The sequence below is a fragment of the Perca flavescens genome, chromosome 20 (assembly GCF_004354835.1).
Source record: "Perca flavescens isolate YP-PL-M2 chromosome 20, PFLA_1.0, whole genome shotgun sequence".
Taxonomy (NCBI): domain Eukaryota; kingdom Metazoa; phylum Chordata; class Actinopteri; order Perciformes; family Percidae; genus Perca; species Perca flavescens.
Window position 1 is genome coordinate 25,499,196 of NC_041350.1, and position 20,317 is coordinate 25,519,512.

The 20,317-nt window shown below is 40.4% G+C and overlaps 1 protein-coding gene across 1 annotated transcript in view; it reads left to right on the forward strand.

Annotated features, from left to right (window-relative positions):
* Positions 1–920: 920 nt before the first annotated feature.
* Positions 921–20,317, forward strand: part of plekhd1 (pleckstrin homology domain containing, family D (with coiled-coil domains) member 1) — a 38,763-nt gene continuing 19,366 nt past the window's right edge. The window contains exons 1-12 of the mRNA XM_028566422.1: positions 921–1,075; positions 4,094–4,187; positions 5,139–5,228; positions 5,642–5,718; positions 6,693–6,784; positions 7,319–7,371; positions 7,727–7,821; positions 7,923–8,016; positions 10,804–11,015; positions 13,307–13,439; positions 15,512–15,656; positions 18,522–18,669. Of these exons, the coding sequence (XP_028422223.1) occupies positions 921–1,075; positions 4,094–4,187; positions 5,139–5,228; positions 5,642–5,718; positions 6,693–6,784; positions 7,319–7,371; positions 7,727–7,821; positions 7,923–8,016; positions 10,804–11,015; positions 13,307–13,439; positions 15,512–15,656; positions 18,522–18,669 (1,388 nt within the window). The remainder of the gene's footprint in view (positions 1,076–4,093; positions 4,188–5,138; positions 5,229–5,641; positions 5,719–6,692; positions 6,785–7,318; positions 7,372–7,726; positions 7,822–7,922; positions 8,017–10,803; positions 11,016–13,306; positions 13,440–15,511; positions 15,657–18,521; positions 18,670–20,317) is intronic.

Here is a 20,317-nt window from a genome sequence, read left to right on the forward strand (position 1 = left end):
ATAAAAGAGACTTCAGATACAGTATTAGGGGGTCACTAAGGTCTATATAAAAGAGACTTCAGATACAGTATTAGGGGACCACTAAGGTCTATATAAAAGAATCCAAAGAGCAGCATGTCATGGGACCTTTAAAAATGTTTCAGAGGCTTTTCTATGCTGACGTGATGTTTTACTCATAAAAAAAAAAAAATCTGTAGGCTCATGCACTTTTCTCTGTTGCAGCTGAGCTGTCAATATCCTTTTAAGCTGCTGTCCATCCACTCTGACACATGTGTAAAATAATCTGATACTCACGTCGCTGAGCTGCATGTTAACCGCTCTCACTCTCCATCCTCTTTACCAGAAGTCGTGCAGCCACGCCTCTGACCCAGATGATCTCCTAATTCACTGCTGGAGCGATGGATGGGTGGCTGGGTGGCTGGGTGGCTGGCTGGCTGGCTAGGTGGGTGGGTGGATGGAGAGACCAGAGAGATCATACCTGCCAAGAGCTGGAGACTGCGGCAAGTACAGTAATCCCTAACAGCTTTTACTGGCTGGAATGTATTGACTGGCTTCAGATTTAGCAACTCATTCCTAAAGCTTCCCCTCCCTCCCCCATTGCCTCCCAGTATCCCTCCTCTTCCTCCCTCCCTCTTTCTCTCTGTCATCCCTGTTTTGTTTTTGTTGATCTCCGCTGTGCTGTGCAGTCATTCGGCCTCCAGCTGATGAGCGTATTGGCAGCTGCATCATTCCACCCTGCTGAGTTATTGGGATTTGTTTGCTGTCCCTGCAGCTGTACTGTACTGTACCTCTGTGTGTGCGTGTGTCGGGTGTTATCGGAGTAGTTGTTATTGACTGACTGTATTATTCATTTATTTATTTTTTATTCTATCGATTTCTTGTTTTTGCCCCACCTCCCAGGGCGTGATAAGCCAGAGAGGATGTTCTCGTCCGCGTCCAGAAACTCTCTGCTTTCGCCCTGGTCGTCGATGGAGCAGTCAGACGCCGAAGCGTTGGACATCAGCACCAAGGTGCAGCTGCACGGGGTGCTGTGGAAGAGGCCCTTCGCACGGCCGTCGGCCAAGTGGTCCCGCAGGTGAGAGCGAGGTTTGATTTTCACACGGTGGTTTTAGAGCACTTTAGCAATTCTTGGTATCAGTACGGGGAAATTCTGCCTCTGTGCTGCTCATGAAACCTTTGTTCAAATCTGCATGAACTTAAAAACACTAGAGGTTAAGCTTATAGGGAAAAAAAACCCCCGCTTTCTTCTTAAATGTTTGAAAAGTTGACATTTTGGAGGGAGAAAGGTTCCCTCCGTTCCAGACCAAAATGAGAACGGTCAAATTCTCCTTCGAAAGACTGTTGTTGAATCCTGAAAAGTTAATGATTGCTGTAATAATAATAATAATAATAATAGTTGAAAAACAAAGCTTTAAATTGACTTATTATTTGACACCACAGTATTCTAATGTCCTGAAAGCAAAAACTACTCCATTTGCTTAACAGCTGCAGTAAAAAACATCTGTAGTAATAAATATATATATATATATATATATATATAAAATTTAGGATTTTATGTTTATGCTATGTACATTAGAGGATGGCTTTATACAACAACAGGATGTACTTATCCACAGGCCTTTTTTTTTTTTTTTTTTTTAAACATCCCAGTGTATTGTGATATGAGTGTATTTGGATGTTAAAACGCTTGGATTGGTACCTTATGTTATGATAATGCTCTTAGTTTACATAACAGTTACAAGGACAATACAGATGGCCCATTTGCATCACACTTGCTTATATCATAAAGGTTAAAATAATTTGAGCTCAAAGATTTCAGGGTATTTGTCACCAGTTTAAAAAAAAACAGAAGTTGTTCGGCCAAACACTGATGACATGTAGATGTGGGTGACTGACCCTCAGAAAGACTTTAAATTGTGGGGGAAATTAAAGGGCCAATCCACTGATTTCACACATAAATGCCAGTTTTCTTGTAATGAAGAGTTAAACTCAGCCTGTGAAAATAACTGTATAATGTCTTTTTAGGCTGACATTTAACAGACAGGAGGGTCTGATGAAGTTGTCAACTGAGTTACATTATGGAAAATGAAGGATCCAGCTTTTCGGAAGCTGGAACTGAAAGTCAGGATATCAAGGAACTCTGCGGTAGAGAATTTGACCATTTTTTATTAGATCTGTCCCTGGTAAGTCCCCCAACTTTATGGAAGTAAGAATACGAAGTCACTTAGACTCAGACTTCTAGTATTTGCTGTACTAGTTAAACTGGTACACCAAACACTTCAATAATACAGCAACAGGACCTGAAAGTGATAAGCAAATTTGTAAATATGTTACATTTAAATCTATTTCAACAAATGTCAATATAGTTTATGTAGTTACTGTAGTTCACACATAATAATTAGTTCACTTAATTTGAAGATGAGGCAAAAAAAATCATCAACCCTACCAGAGAAGTTGCATTAATTAATTTTGGCGTCACTTTGACAGCGAATAATTTTACATCTGAAGTGTTTAAAGACTCTATTTGTCCATTGTTTATTTCTAAAGAAACACGACAATGTATAAAAGGCTCCATTACCTTGTACCTCACGTTATAGCTCCGTAGCAGACGTCTCTGTAAAAAAAAGGTAACGATTGTGTCATCACCACGCGACTTACTGTCGCACAGTAGAGATATTACCATATAGTACAGGAGAAGCTTGCAGGCAGTTTTGACTTACATTAGCTGTTTAGGTTTGATTACTAATGTTAACTAGCATTTTAGTTAGCATCTCCTTACATATACCTACGCTCTCCGTCTCTGCAAGATTGGGAATGATTGAGATTTCTCTTGGCACAGCTACTTCCAACTTTCAGACATGTTGCTCACGTCACATCTACCGTCGTTGAGCTCAGTTGGAGGCTGCGCAGCAGCAGCGCAGTACGCTCAGCCATCACCGGAAAAGTGACTTCACTGGTCTCCGTGGAAGTATATGGCGTCGCTGTGTCCATTCTTTTACTGTCTATGTCTAAAGCAGTGGTTCCCAACATGGGGGTCAGGACCTCCGCAATGGGTCACAAGATGATTCTGATATCCCTTACCCACTTGCCAAAAAATCCACTAACATCTGGCTTTTGTCTTTAGTGTTAAACATTAGGAGAAAGTAGTCGTGGGTATTTATTGGCTCCAACTCTGATTTGGCGGTAATGGAAACATGACACACCCGTGTGGGCCCTTTTTTTGGCGCGATGCTTTGACACGTGCCGCCTCCGTCGGTGACTTCTGTCATCTCAGCCACAAATTCCAAACATCTCCACCCAAGCAGCATTCGGACGTCGTTGCAAATTAGTCGGCCCCGAGTTTGAAAGAGTGACTCAATGAAGATTACTGTAAACAGATATAAAAAAAAAAAAAGTAACCACCATAACGTTGTCACCAGCCTTGATGCTGCATGTTTACTAGCTCTGTTGTCCGGCGCGTTTGTGATGTCAAACGTGCCACACCAGAAAAAAACACAGAAAGGCATACTAATCTACTGGCAATTGGAAAGGAGTCTATTCTTAGCAAGAATATACATGCTAATTTGGGTTGGAAAAGGGTATACAGGGTCTCTAGTTAATTACTTGGGTAAGAAATAAGAACAAACAGGATTCTGCAACAAACACTTTTTAATCTTTGCTTTTTTTCTTATGAAATACTGTATAATTTTACCGTTTTGAGCCTCTGAAAATGATTCAAATCAACAAACCGAGTAGAAATTCACTCCTCATAGACATGCAGCTGGTGATGATGAGTGGCAAGTGCTGCTTTGTATAAATGGGCCGCAAGAAATCAAGGTTGTCAACCACTAAACATCTAAATCATTAAATAAACAAACAGCAGTATATACCGTAATAAGCAGCTCCTTCACAGGATGAATTATACATGTCACTCCTTATTTATGAATGAAATGAATGTATCTAGAAAGAAAGCGTGAATGTTTAAGCATTGTTTTTACTGTATATCAGCGGGCAGGTTATCAAACAGCTTTGATTGAGAACATGGGCAGACGATTTCCTTTCAGCCCCGCGGGGTTGACTCACTGCTGCTTTCTTTGTCTTCCTCGGTACAAAGATTCTTCATCATCAAAGACAGCTTCTTGCTCTACTATGGAGAGAGCGAGAAGAGAAACTTTGAGACCAACAGGTACTTCAACATCCACCCCAAGGTGAGCCACTGAACACTTGGTGGAAGATATATTATTTATTTTATAGTGCATAGCAATGTGGAAGCACGTTGGCTCAGTGGTTAGCACTTCTGCCTCACCGCAAGTTAGCACTGCAGAGTTCAATTACTGAGCTGGGCTGAGTTCGGCCCCCGCTCTGGGCAGGGCCTTTCTGTGGAGTTTGCATGTTCTCCCCGTGTTTGCGTGGGGGTGCTTCGGTTTCCTCCCACAATAAAGACATGCATGCTGGGTAGCTAGGATTGCAGTTGGAAATTAATGTTGATTAATGTGCATTGTCCTAATCAAATTAATATATCTAAACATATGGATTCATGTATATGTATTGTCATTTTTTTGCTGACGACTTTTAAAATTGATTCTATTTTTTTACCATGAATTTTCTATTCATACCTTTATGATGCGAATACATCATTTGTTTCCAGCAAAACAGAGCAAAAGCAGAAAATGACAAAAAAACAGATGTCAAGTTTAAAGTGACACTTTGCATGCATAGGGATGCATAGCGCAAATCCAAAACTTTGCAATAAATAGATAAAATATCGCTAGTATGGGTGGCATAAAAAGTAGTATTAGAAAACCGGTGTGAAGAGATGTACAATTTATACAGGCACGTTAGGGGAACCTTTTTTCATGATGTCAGACTGACATCATGAAAAATGTCTCATGATCCATTGTCTCTAGAAGTGTATAAATAAACTTTGGAAACTATCGCAATAAATGAAAATCGCAGTACAAATGCAGTCGGCACCCATGTATCGTGAAAGAATCGAATCGGGACAAAAGCATACCATCCCAGCCCTAGTGCACATGAAGATTAAGGAGGTTTTAGAATAATATCTTTATATTTGCTTTTATAAATCAAAGGCTTTTACGTGAATTATCCAGATGAAAACATTATAAATGACATGAAAGTGTGATGTGTTTTTGTCTCAGGGAGTCATTCCTTTGGGAGGATGTGTGGTGTCAGCTAACGAAAACATGGGCATGCCCTTTGCCATCGTGGTCAACCTGGAAGACTTCACTGTAAGACCAGTATCCTGTCGCACTTTAACTTCTCCATTACTTTATCATTTATCAGCCTTGCAGAGCAAGACAGAGCAAGGCATAGGTGCACACAGACACCATGCAACAACAAAATAGCCTCATACACTTAGTGAAAAGTCCTAATTCAATGCATGACAAAGCAGTTTGGAAAGCAAAACTAAAATAGCTTTTTATAAATTGTCATTTTATAACTGTAATGATTTGAGATACAGCCTGATCCTGCAACAAATGGGACACATTATGTAGTGCATATAACTGCACACTGGGACCAAACAGTGTTACATCAATTTTGACTATCTCAGCAGCCCAAAGATGGAAATCCACTGTCTATTTTACAGCCTAAGCCCATTACTGACAAGCTGCTGATGTATAATATTACATTTCCCCCCCAGGGCACCATAGTCCTGGCTGCTGAGTCTGGGGAGGAGCAGGTCCAGTGGATGGAGATGCTGCAGGACTCAGGGAAAGTGTAAGTATATGACACAAAATCTCCTTCTAAATGTTACTCTTCTGAAGGAATTACACACACAAGATATACATTTTAAAACCCCTTGGTTTGGGTATTATGGATGGCAGTAGTTCAGTCTGTAGGGAGTTGTGTTGGGATGGTTCAAGTCCCCATACAGACCAAAGTATGGTGGTATGGAGAGGTGCCAGTTCACCTCCTGGGCACTGCCAAGGTGCTCTTGAGCAAGGCACTGAACCCACAAATTATTATTATTATAAATAGAATAAGTTTTTGGAAAAAAATTGACAATCCCAGAGTTACCAAAGTCAGACATTTTCAATGAATTTTATACACTTGAGACTTTAAGTAGTAAATGTTAGAGATGAAGGCCTGACGCAACCACAACTGTCACTTTAGCATAATGATCTGTAACAACCAAAACCACAATGTTCAGACAATTTCTTGATATATAACGTTAATTTTGTCAGCTACAGCTTTTGAAAAAGACTGAGTCGGTGCTTTGAGCTAAATGCTAACATCAGCATGCTAACAAGCTCACATGACAATGCTATCATGATAACAGGGGGAACCATGAACGTCTGAATAAGATTTTATGGCAATCCATCCAATAACTGTTGAGATAGCTTACTGAAAAAGTGGAAACTTTGACCTCCTGATGGAGCTAGATAAAAATGTAGGGGATCGCCAAAGTCATTAGAATTCAACCTTTTGAGAACACGAATGTCTGTAGAAATTTTCATGGCAATCCATCCAGAAGTTGTCATGACATTTCACCCTGAGCCACAAACCACAAATGTCAACCTGAGAGGAAAAAGAGTGATTCATCCTCTTGGGAACATGGATGTTTCACGATCATCCCTAGACTTGTGTCGCTACCATGGCTACAAATGATGGAAAGCATCTGTTTACGTGCTAACGTGAGTTTTCTTTACTAATCATCCTGGTTTTAAAAAAAATCTCTGTTTGTCCAACAGCACGTGGAAGAACGCCCAGCTGGGCGAGGCCATGATCGAGAGTCTGGAGGCTCAGGGGCTGCAGCTGGCCAAGGAGAAGCAGGAGTATCTGGGTAAACATAGGTCTATAGTCGATGACTTGGCTTTGTTAATCTTTGCTGTAGAGAGCTCTCTATGTCTAGGAAGTACGCCAAAGCGAATTTTTTTATGTCTCCCAAGCAGGTGTAATTTGGAGTCGCCATTAAGTAACAATACAATCGGGTCAGTAGGAATTCGACATCTGATCACACTCCCAGACCATGTGCAGGAAAGTTCCAGTTTGTTCCGGTTGGCAGAACGTGCTTTAGAGACGTATCTCTTCTGAGGCGTCCAGTATGTCCTATGGCATATGTTGAAGTGGATCTGCTGGTGATTTGGGTTCTTAGAACAGTGGGAAATGTTGTCCCAAACTGACTCCCAATTAAATTAATTACGTTCCCCTCAGGGCTCAGCTCTCACTCCCATCTCTTTAGCACTGGGAGTTCTCCTACGGATACTTGCGTCAGCCTAGCATAAATCTCGGACAACAATCCTCTCACAGGGGAATCTACACTGAGCTTTTTAAAGGTTTAACAAGCAGAGGCAGTGAAAAGCTTTTCTTTCTCCAGATAAACTGATGGAAGAGACTGAGGAGCTGAGTCATCAAAGAGCACAGAGAGAGGTGAGACTTTTTTTTATTATATGTATCATCACAACACATCTTTTATGAGTTTGGAATAAAAAGAGTATAGTATTTTTAATAAACCGTTCAAAAATGAACAGTATGCACTTTAGATGTTACTTATATACATGACTATTATTTTCACAGATTTTTTTTTGGGATAAATCAATTAATTGTTAAGTGTATAAAATGATATAAAGCGGTGCAAAATGCCTAGCATGATATCCCAGAGCCCAAGATGACTTCTTCGATAGTCTTTTGTTTGCCCTTCACGTCATTTGTCGTCATGATCCTTCATTTTTTGTGTGTGTGTTTGTGTGTGTGTGTGTGTGTGTGTGTGTGTGTGTGCGTGCAGGAGCTGGAGCGACTGAACCAGGTTCTGGAGGAGGAGAAGATGAAGTTTGAGGAGGTGGTGGTGGAGCTGAAGGCGGAGCAGGAGCATATTAAACTGTAAAAAAAACAATTTTCCTGTTTACGTTGCCTCACAATGAATGTACTGCATAAGCCTGTAAATGAAGGTGATTTTGTATTTTGCTGTGTGATGCTGGCAGAGACCTGGACGGCACATCTCAGTCCCTGAAAGGTGTTGAGAGTGAAAAAGAAGAGCTGAGCAGTTTAACCGTAATTCTGCAGAGATCTATTGAGGTATGAAAATAATAACTCATCCTGCCAGGGTAACAGTAGGCTATATATCCACGATGTTTCAGCCAGACTATCTGTCCAGTCTGAGTTTTCTCTCGCACGACTAAACAACCTTTTTCAACAAGTTCCCTCCAGAGGCTATTTTGCAGAGGCACCGTGGCTCCGTTGGGCGCTTAGCACCGCCCGAGACGATTGTGATTGGTTTAAAGAAATGCCAATAAACCAGAGCATGTGTTTTTTTGCCCATTCTGGAACGCTGTGTGGACTAGCCAGACCCTCCTGTGCAGCGCTGTGGAGGAAGGTCTGGCAATACAAGAACTAGGGAAACAACAGTGTTGGGAAGGATACTTTCAAAATGTATTTCGTTACAGAATACAGAATACATGCCCACAAATGTAATTTGTAACGTATTCCGTTACGTTACTCAATCTGAGTAACGTATTCTGAATACTTGGATTACTTCAAGATTACTTCCACATTGAATTGCGTTTTATAAGTGTAGGAATGCGACCATCACATCCAGCTTACTAAACAGGCCTATACTGGTGTGTTCTTTTTATTCCAACTAGCTGAATGTGTACCTGAACAAGCAGATAGATTATTGTATTGGTAGTCCCAAACTGCATACTACAAAAATCTAACCGCGGTCTAAGCTACCACAAGCTAATTTTAGCTAACGTTAGTTAGCATGTCAAACGGGGCTATAGTCTTTAAACGGCTCTGGAGCTAGTAAATCAGCACCTACGAAAATATAAAGTCGCACGTCAGCGTTAAAATAGCAAGGTGACCAGTAAAACTACAGCAGACGACTACCCTTGGCTAATTAAAAAAATAACTTACTTTAAGATGCTTCTTCAGGTTGGAAGTGGAGTAATTTGGAGCTGAAAGGAGGCTGGTTGCTGGCAAGCAGAGGCTGCACGGCACAGTTAGCTGTATTTCATTCTCCCTGTTCGTTCTGTGAAATGCTGTTTGAATTTCCAAGATAGAAACTTATTGCTGCCCTGGCTCTGTCGTGCCGGTTCCGACTCCATTGTGACTGATCACGCAAATAGCTATTTTTTCTATTTCATATCGGGCTTCTGGAAAATGCATTAAATTGCCTTAATTTATTCAGAGTTAATAAACTCGTGAAACAGAAGTATCGTCATGTAATCCATTGATTTTAACAATGTAACTGTATTCTAAATACCAACTATTTAAATTGTAACTGTAACGGAATACAGTTACTCATAATTTGTATTCTGAATACGTAACGCCGTTACATGTATTCCGTTACTCCCCAACACTGGGAAACAATAATAACTTATTGATGAGTTAAAGAGAACTGTGGTGCTCGATTCAGCTCATGTACTGTTTACAGCTGCTGAGTTGTGTAACAAACGCAGGTTGTTGTCCAGTTATCCTGCTGACGTAATACATTTGACATTTATGCAACTTCCGGGTGGAAGGGGATTGGAGCCATGTAGAAAACTGAATTCTGGGATTATAACCACAACAAAAATCAAGAATTAAAGGAGTAGTTTGTTTTGGGAATTATGCTTATTTTCTTTCTTGTTGAGGGTTGTATGTGAAGATGGATACCACTGTCACGTCTCTCTGTTAAATATGAAGCTGCGCTGGTTATTTTAGCTTAGCATAAAGACTGGAAACAGGGGTAAGCGGCTATCCAAAGGTGACAAAATCTGTCTACCAGCACCTCTAAAGCTCATAGTTATACTGCCCGGTGTCATATTATTCCCCTAAAACTACAAATGTTATTTTAATACTTTTTTTTTTTACGGATTAACCAAACAAGATGTGAGCGAGCTTCAGAGGCAGATTTTGTTACCTTTGGACAGAGCCAGTTGGCCGTCGCCCCCGGTTTCCAGACTTTGTGCTAAGCTAATCTGCTGCTGGCCGCGGTGCATGTGAGCGGCATGTCCCCCGCTCAAAGCCGCTCCGCTCAATATCGCTCCGTGCTCAACTCCCCGCTCTACACTAAACGCTCACCTCTCGCTCCAAAAAAAAGAAAGAAAGAAAGCTGAGTTGTATTTATCAGATGAACGGGGCCCACCCTCCCTACACATCCGGAGCTTTGACGAAAAAAAAAAAAAGTCCGGCAGTTGACAGGCAATCTGCTCTGCGCTCCATCCAAGGTCCAGACAGTTAATAGACAGACATTGGAGTGGTATCAATCGTTCCATCTAATGCAAGGCAAGAAAGCACATTTCCCAAAATGTTGAGCCATTGTTTTAAGAATCATGACTTTTTTTCTCAGAACAACATAATTAATTTAAAAAAAAAAAAAAAATTGTTAAAAAAATTTAACAATATATGTGGCTGAAGGAGGTTCTTTGATAACATACGTGTTGACGTAGAAACTTTGTCTTTCTTTGTCAAATCTTAAGATTTGACATAGCTGAAATCAAAATGTTTGTTTATACAGTATAACTATAACATATAAGTTTAATAGAAATAGTCACTCATTCACAAAGTTGGATACTGCATCTGTAAAAGACCTGAAAATGTCTTGACCGTCCCGTTAATTTGACAAAAGGAAATCTTAAATCAAGGTTTCAATGACATCCTAGTTTTTTTTTTTCCAGAGCTTTCAAACACCTCACCAGTGAGTGGGCTCGAGATTTATTCTGTTCAGATTTACAGGGAGGTTATTTATTTAGCTTATTTACTTTACTTTTTCCTGTTAATTTCATTGAAAAAGAGATATTAATACATTACACCAGTATTGGTTAAACTCTTTCCGACTTGAGTAGATTCTGTATAATGTGAATCTGTTGTTTTGTCCATCAGGAGCTCTCTCTGGAGAAACAGAGAACTCTGGAGCTGCTGGGGTTGAAGGAGGAGAAGGAGGAAAAGGAGGCCGAGGCGGCAGAGGAGAGCCCGGCCTGCAGGAAGCCTGAGGACGGCGGGGATCCCGGAGACGTGAACCTGCTGCAAGACTTGCAACACATCGAAGAGCAGATGAAGATCCTGCTGAAGGAGAAGGAGCATGCTGATGAGAAGTGGGTGACACTCTCATTTTACTAATGTCTTTTTTGTTAAGTTGCAATAAACTGGGCCAGATGGATGAAAATGAATGGCAGTGAATATCTAAGAACATCGGTATGGCTACCATCGTGGCTACCTTACCCTATTGTAAGCTTATCTTCAATGTGTAAATTAAATGTTTTTTCCCCCACTAATTGGCCAATTTATGTTTGCTATTAAAATGTTAGATTCATGTACGTGTATATTTTCAGACATATTTTAATTATAAACTTTTTTTTTTATTGCCCACCTGCAATAACTCATTAACTGTTAGATAGTCAACCCTGTTTAATATCTCTGCTTTAAAGTGTTCACATTTTCACACAAAAATGACAACATACAATTTAACTGAATGCATAATTGTCAGGGTCATATTAGAAACACTGTATCAAAAAAAATCAAAGGTGCTATAGGTGAGCGTTGTAGTCAAGACCACTTAAACCGAGACCAAGTCATCACCAAGACCAGAGTGTATTGAGACAGAAAGAAGACCAAGACTTTGAGGGGTTGAGACCGAGTCAAGACCAAGACCAAAACAGGGCCAGACCGAGTCAAGACCAGACCAGACCAGTTCCAGAGCCAGAGCCAGAGCCAGAGCCAGAGCCAGAGCCAGAGCCAGAGCCAGAGCCAGAGCCAGAGCCACTTCTTCTGTCTCCCGCATTCACTTTCTCAGGCGTGCGTGTTAAGGGGGCGGGGAGAAAGGGTTAACAGAAACAAATTTCAAATTAGAAATGAGTCAAGTTATTGGTTGCAGTAGGGAATTAGGGAATTGTACATCCAATCGCAGTAATGATTTTAACACATACATTTAGACAATGCACAGGCAACTTAGTGATATCCCTGCAGTTGTGATCTTGACCGGTCTTCAAATAAAATCCAGTCCTCCTAATCCGAGACCGAGTAAAAATGCAGTTGATTCCGAGACAAGACCTTCAAAAAGTGGTCTTAAGACCGATCTTAAGTCCAAGACCGATCTCAAGTATTACAACACTGCTATAGGTTGATTTAGGGCTTTAACCTGCAATGCAAAGTGTCAAAGACTCCCATGCCCATGCAGGGAACCTCTATGCTAATGGCACAGATGATGTAACAACTAGTGGAAATGTGTATTGATCCCTAAACAACCGGCTGGTTGTTTAGGGATCAATACATTGATCAGCACCAGTAAGTGGGATATTACAGGCAGCTGCTATTGACTGTGTAGCACTAATGTTTTTTTTGCAAACACTGGAATATACAAACCATAATGTTATGTTTTTATGAGCTCTGCCTTCACTCTCCTCCTCTTCTCGGTCGTCCTCTGACTGACAGACACAGTAACAGCTGCAGCTGCATGGACAAATACAAAAATACAACTCTAAATCATACAGGACCATTTTCATACCAAATGCATAATCAAGTTAATCCTCAACTGCATTGCAAAACAACATTCCTTCAACAAATACGGGTTAAAATATCCATATAGTTTTTGTTGAGACCATTCCTTCAGCTGTTTGCAAATCTATGATGATGATGTTTTTAAGGCTGTTAAGTATTTTTATTGGAAACAGTTACATCCAATGGTGCAGCAACAATATATTTAGAAAAAAACAAACATGTTTTCCTTCATTTCTGTCCCTGAAAGTTGTTTCTTATATTTTGTCCACCTTATTTACATATTATTGAGGAGCAAAAGTAGCAGAAACACCGGTCATACTGCTTTTTCTTACAATCATATCATGATAAAAAATATATCAAAAACAATATGATATAATAATATAGAATAGAATAGATTTTGGAAATACAGGGAAACTGCGAAAGCTAGCCAGCCACTGTCCAAAGGTATCACAATCTGCTTACCATTACCTTACCTGCTTACTCATTAATAATGAATAATGAATGAATTTAGTTAAATCTGTACAAAAACCAGCGTCGGAAATGACAATTCACTGAATTACCATGTTCACCGAAAGTGAATATGTGCATTTCATTTGTAATAAAGTTCTGTGGTTCTGTGTTTTAACCTTAAAATGAAACCACAGGTGTGTGTTTGTGTGCATGGCACCACGACACGCAGTCTTGACAGTGAAGGGCAACAGAAGCATTATCCATAGCTTTTTTCTTGCAAAAAAACAGCTTTTCCAATTTTTCAAAGGGTTTAAACAATGCCCAAATCATTAGAATTGCCAATATCTGCATTGCGAATACATTTTCTGATTCGGACAAAGATATTAACTATGTTGTGTGTAGTCTTTTCCCTGTTTGAATGTGTTTTTCTGTTGTCCAGGCTCAGGGAGAACGAGCAGCGGGCTAAAATCCTGCAGCAGGAGAGGGAGTACTACTCGTCTCAGGCTCGGACGTTGCAGCAGTCGCTCTCTCAGCTCACCGTGGACAAGCAGCAGACCGAGGCCGAGCTCAAGGTAACACAACAGCATCAGTGCCCGGGTGGCTCAGTTGGTAGAGCGGGGGCCCGTATATAGAGGTTTACTCCTCGAAGCAGCGGGCCCGGGTTCGACTCCGACCTGCGGCCCTTTGCTGCATGTCATTCCCCCCCTCTCTCTCCCCTTTCATGTCCTCTGCTGTCCTAGGATGAAAATGCCCAAAAAATAATCTTAAAAAAAAAAAGGTAACACAGCATGACTCCGCTGATATTACACAGCAATGAAACAAAACTGCTCAAAGGCAGTTTAAAGGTCACCATATTGATCAGCTGCCGGGTTTACGTTTTCGTGTATAGTTCCACACAGGTGATATGTTATTTTACTTAATTGGACTTTTTGTAGGCTCTGTGTGGATTGTGTTTGTCATTTTCCAGACTCTTCTGTTAGCTTTCTTAGACCTGATGGAGACAAATTATACATTTCTTATCCTTATTAGCACAAGTCCTGTGGCCTTAGGTAATTCCCAGCATGGCTCTGCCCAACCAGAGCAGTTCATTATTATAATTAACTTTCTAATCATGTATTGTAACGGCAGCTGAAGTGTGAGTTTTAAATGTATTTTATATTACGTTTACACGTGGCCGGCTATTTTCATAAACGGACATTTCAACTTCTCCGTTTTCTAAAATAACATTGTGCACCTCTGTCAGTTTTCAGAAAAAGTGTTCGTTTACATGAACACGTGAATATATGCCGTCAAGAGCATGCCAAACCTGTAGGTGGCAGTGTAACAAGAAGCTCAAGCCCACGTTAGCCAATCAGAATCCCGAAAATAGCAACAACAGCAACAAATCACTTCCTCTCTCTCTCTCTCTCTCTCTCTCTCTCTCTCTCTCTCTCTCGGCTGCCTAAACCTCCGTTTGTCTCAGTTTACATGCAAATGCGCAAAGTTTTCCAAAATCTCCACTCTGTGGTTTTAAAAAATTCTCCGTTCACATGTAAACGAAGGGCACAAACAAAGGGAAATGTATTGGTTTTTCAAAATAACCATGTAACCAGGGTATAAAACATAACTCTACCTGAGGTTCAATAAATGCAAAAAAGTTGGTTGATTTCCATTTACGCCACCTGTTTCAAGCCTGTCACAGCAGACCTGTTGCCTCTGATTAGCAGCAGGAACTGCTCAGGGGGAACTAATAACAGTAACGATGTACTGGGTTGTTCTAAATACTGAGCTGTTAAATGTAAGCCCCACAACCCTGAAACAATATTGGACCTGACACTAGACAGAAGGTTTTTAAAGGTTTTGAATGATTTTCATATTTTATGTATTCAGTTTTACGGTCAATTATATATTTAATTTGTCTGAAAAATTGTAAATCAACACTATTGATTCTAAATCTACTATATTTCTAGTAGTAGTAACCTTTAAAAGACCTACTTAAACAATGTTTCAAAAAATATTCGGTTACACTTTACTTGAAGGTATCTACAAAAGTAGATGACATAACGCTTCTTTTAGTAAGTGTCATTTGGTTTTTGTCATGACAAGTTATGGTTAGAGTTAAGGTTAGGATTAGGGTTAGGGTTCATGTGTCATGACAGTGTTTTGTCACTCTTATGCAGCTACTGTACCTTCAAGTAAAGTGTTACCAAATATTCAAGTAGTTTAAGAGACAAACACCTGTATTGTTGAAGTTCTCCTGAGCAAATACCCAAACCTCAACTGTCAACCAGTTTCTCCAAGCTAAAACTCTACACATTTGTTTTACAGGCTGATAATTATTATGATTTCTTTGGACTAAAGCCATACAAAATTATTTAAGTATATATAAATAAAGTATTTAAATTCAACATTGTTGTATTCTAATACTTGTTTAACATAACTATAAAGGTACTAAAGTCTGTGCTGCTTTCATCCTGAGACAGTTTGGATTTGAGTAAACTGTGACCTCTTAAGCTTAGGGAAACCTGTTCTCCATCACATCAGCTCAGTTTATCATTAATAGCCCAATACTTAAACCCTTAAATATCCACATACAGATGCAGTATATCGATTTAACCCAAATACGTTTTCACTAACATCCCGCGTGTTTTCCTGTTTGCCCCAGGCAGAGATAGAGTCTCGGGTGGAGCTGGAGAAGAGACTGAAGCAGGCCGAAGAGGCACTGCAGGACCTGGAGGAAGGCCTGGACTCACTGGAGCGGACCAAGGAGACAGACCAGAAGATGAAGGGGGATGTGACTGAGCTGAGGAGTGAGTGCATTCACTGATACCTTCATATCTGTTCGAATATGATTTTTTTGTGTGTGTCTTTGATAGACCACATGGGTGCTGCAAGATTGCATTTAGTACACTAAGTCACAGAAGTTTGATTCGATAGTTCCTATACATGAGGATGGCAGCAAGAATATCATAAGTATGCCCAAGTCTGCATGCATTTAAGCAGATTAACTCACATAATTCTCTGCAACAGGTTTACGTACTGATCCAAATTCTCTTAAACACACATACAGATTATGTGAAGTGCATAATCTGATCTGACACTTACACCTGTGTGACTACCCTCCTCTGGATAGAGTTATTATAACATGTTGATCACATTCAGAAGATATCATTCTTGGATAAAACATTTTTTATTTCTTGAGTCAACAGAAAGATGACGGTTTTTTACGTTTTACTTTTAATGTCATTTATTCAACAGAAATTGCCTCAAACTATTAGGGCTGCAACTAATAATCATTTTCATCATTGGTGAATATGTTGATTGTGTCGATTTATTGTAGTGCGATTAGCAAAAATCCACCGCTCCCTGTTCAGATGCACCAATCAGGGACTGGGGGGTTGTCTAACTGCGTGTCAATCACTGCTCATGCACACACATTCATTCTCCCTTGTGGGGGGAGGGGCTTAGGAGACAGTTTTGGGCTTTAGTGGAAAGGGGGGAGGGACTGAGAAGTTGTCGATGTTAAAAATGTTTGGCTAAGTCCTGGATCTTCCCAATCCTACCTACAGCACCTTTAATATATATGGTTTATAGATATTATGTCCTGCTAAATGACAGCAAGTTACATTTAAACAAAATCTGTCATAACCTGACTCCTAAGTGAGAACTGTTTTTTTTTTTTTTGCGGCAAATATAGTATAATGTCCCTTAATAAGCAGTCAGTGAGACGTTTACTTTAGTTTTATTACTGACCTGAGCACAGGCTACTGTGGGCCGTAGCCAACGGCAAAACAAAGTAACAACTACCTGACATTAATAGCCGCTTGCTAGCTCCCAGTTCTCCAAACTGAACTCCTCTCTTCCTGCAGGACATAACAACGGAGCTTTCTGTGTCTGTAGCTATTGAGGGGGGGTGTGGCCTTGACCAACTGCCACTTTGCTCGTTTGAAAGCCATGATGTCTCTCTCTCATGGGTGGGCCAAATTCTCTGGGCGGCCAAAGCAGAGAAAGGGGAGGTAACCTTTCCTCTTATGACCTCATAAGGAGAAGATTCCAGATCGGCCCATCTGAGCTTTCATTTTCTCAAAGGCAGAGCAGGATACCCAGGGCTCGGTTTACACCTATCGCCATTTCTATATATTTCTATTTCTATTTGCCGTTAAAAACCCTCATAAAGTGAAATTTAAAAGGGACCTTTAAGGACCTTTAATTCTGAGTTCAGTTCAGACGTCTTTATACAAATACTACTTACACATGTCTTCACTATCTAAAGACGTAACAACTAAGTAGTATTGTTTGTATTCCCCCATTTAAAATGTAATACAGCACTGTGCAAAAGTCTTAGGCAGGTGTGGAAAAAATGCTGTAAACTAAATAATAAATAATGATTGTTTATTTTCAGCAATTTACAAAATGCAAAGTGAGCGACCAAAAAAAAAAGAAAAATCTAAATCACATCAATAATTGGTGTTACCACCCTTTGCCTTCAAACCAGCATCAATTCATAGAGGTACACTTGCAAAAGGTCAGGGAACGTTGAGGATTGTAGACGCAGTGGTCAGCCAAGGAAACTTAGTGCAGCAGATGAAAAACTCATCAATCTTATTTCCTTTTGAAATCGGAAGATGTCCAGCAGTGCCATCAGCTCAGATCTGGCAGAAACCAGTGGGACCTAGGTACACCCATCTACTGTCTGGAGAAGTCTGGCCAGAAGTGGTCTTCATGGAAGAGCTGCAGCCAAAAAGCCATACCTCCGACAGAGAAACAAGGCCAAGTGACTCAACTATACACAAAAACATAGGAACTGTGGTGCAGAAAAATGGCAGCAGGTGCTCTGGACTGATGAGTCAAAATTTGAAATATTTGGCTGTAGCAGAAGGCAGGTTGTTCGCCGAAGGGCTGGAGAGCGGTACAATAATGAGTGTCTGCAGGCAACAGTGGAGCATGGTGGAGGTTCCTTGTAAGTTTGGGGCTGCATTTCTGCAAATGGAGTTGGAGATTTGGTCAGGATTAATGGCGTCCTTAATGCTGAGAAATACAGGCAGATACTTATCCATCATGCAGTACCATCAGGGAGGCGTATGATTGGCCCCAAATTTATTCTGCAGCAGGACAACGAGCCCAAACATACAGCCAAGGGCATTAAGAACTATCTTCAGCGTAAAGAAGAACAAGAAGTCCTGGAAGTGATGGCATGGCCCCCACAGAGCCCTGATCTCAGCATCATCGAGTCTGTCTGGGATAACATGAAGAGACAGAAGGATTTGAGGAAGCCTACATCCACAGAAGATCTGTGGTTAGTTCTCCAAGATGTTTGGAACAACCTACCTGCCGAGTTCCTTCAAAAACGTTGTGCAAGTGTACCTAGAAGAATTGATGCTGTCTTGAAGGCAAAGGGTGGTCACACCAAATATTGATTGGATTTAGATTTAGGTCAATTCCTAATCAGCAAAATGAATCTAATTAGTGGCTGTAGCCTGATAATGTATGATGGCTATTTCCATGACATGAACATACCTGAGAACCAGTGCAACAACACCAGCATTATATGTGTATATATATATATATATATATATATATATATATATATATATATATATATATATATATATATATATATATATATATATATATATATATATATATATGTTTTTCTGATGTGTTTGTTTATTCAGGATTCTTTGAGGAGTGTATCTGTGCAGCGGAAATCGAGGCAAAACTGCCAGCGATAATGAAGAATGCTGTGTATCTGCACAAAGCTGCCGCACGCAGAATAAAGAGCTGCCGCATCCAGAGGAGAGCCTCCAGGAGCCACTGGTGTGAGTCTCTGCATGACATACTATTCATGACATACTATACTATGACTTTTTCTGAAATACTAGGCAATGACTTTCTACAACATACTATACTATGACTTTTTATCACTTATTTCAACATTCCAATTTTGTGGCTTTTTAAGACTTTTTCGACATACTATACAATAACCTTTTTCAAGATACTATGCTATGGCTTTTTATGGCTTTTTTCGACATACTATATACTATGACTTTTTTCGACATACTATTCTATGGCTTTTTTATCACTTTTTTCGACATGCTATAATATGACTTTTTTCGACATCCTCTGAGCCCTATTTTAACGATCTAAGGTGCGTTTAGGGCGTGTACAAATCCACTTTTGCTAGTTTACCTATGAATTCATAGGTGTGTTTTGGACGTAACGTTCAATAAACCAATCAGAGTGTCATCTCCCATTCCCTTTAAAAGCCAGGCGCGTTTGGACCTCTGCGCATATGATGGCGGATTTGCACCGTAATCTTTTTATTTGTAATCTTTTGCATGTTTGTGTGCTGCTGCGTGTCCCTGTGTGTGTAACAAGCATAGTGTGCGCGCGCTGTGCACGAGCCTAGGCACATTTTACTAATGCGCTGTTAGTCTGTGTTGCGCTACTCGCTACTTGGCAATGGAGTTTAATGTTGATGAATTTGTAGCGCAACCAAGCCATGAGAAATAACATCCTTGCACAAAAGAGCATTTGGTTGTTATTGCCGATCATTTTGGTATCATTGTGCCTAAACAGGCGAAAAAGAATGTGATAAAATCCGAGTTGGTAGCTGCTTTAACTGACAGAGGGGCGTTGCGTTAGGACACCGGTGTTGCCACAATGGGGGGGGGGTGAAATGCGTTAAAAAAAGAAAGAAAAAGAACTTGAAATTGACTATGAATTGCAATCACGCAAAATTGGGGTTGACAGACAGCTTTGTTTGAACGACCTTGAAATGAAGAGATGGAGAGTTATTCCTCCCACTCACCCATGGTGTCTCAGTCGCATGAATGTGATATTAACAAGTGTATTTGTTTTGGTTTCCTCTCTTTAGTGAGAGGGATGTAGATACATATTTCACTTTGTTTGAGCGTGTCGCAAACACATTAAAGTGGCCTACGCACGTTTTGGCCATTGCTTTTGCAGTGTGTGTTCACTGGCAAGGCTCGAGAAGCCTGTGCGTCCTTGTCACCTGAGTTGAGTCTGGATTATGACAGGGTCAAAGCAGCTGTTCTAGGGCATGAATTGGTTCCAAAGTTTCAGCTGTTCAAAAAAACTGACAACCAGACTTGTACTGAATTTGGCCGTGGCAAAGAAGTTCTGTTCGATTGTTGGTGCCAGTCTAAAAATATCATTGGTTTTAGGGGTTTACGTAATCTGTTATTACTCATAAGGAGCAAGATTCCAGATCGGCCCATCTGAGCTTTCATTTTCTCAAAGGCAGAGCAGGATACCCAGGGCTCGGTTTACACCTATCACCATTTCTAGCCACTGGGGGGACCATAGGCAGGCTGGGGGAACTCATATTAATGTTAAAAAAAACCTCATAAAGTGAAATTTTCATGCCATGGGACCTTTAATGAAAGTTACATTCAAGCCATTGCCAAATGAGTTGCTACAAAGCTAATTAAGATTATCAGCTACACAC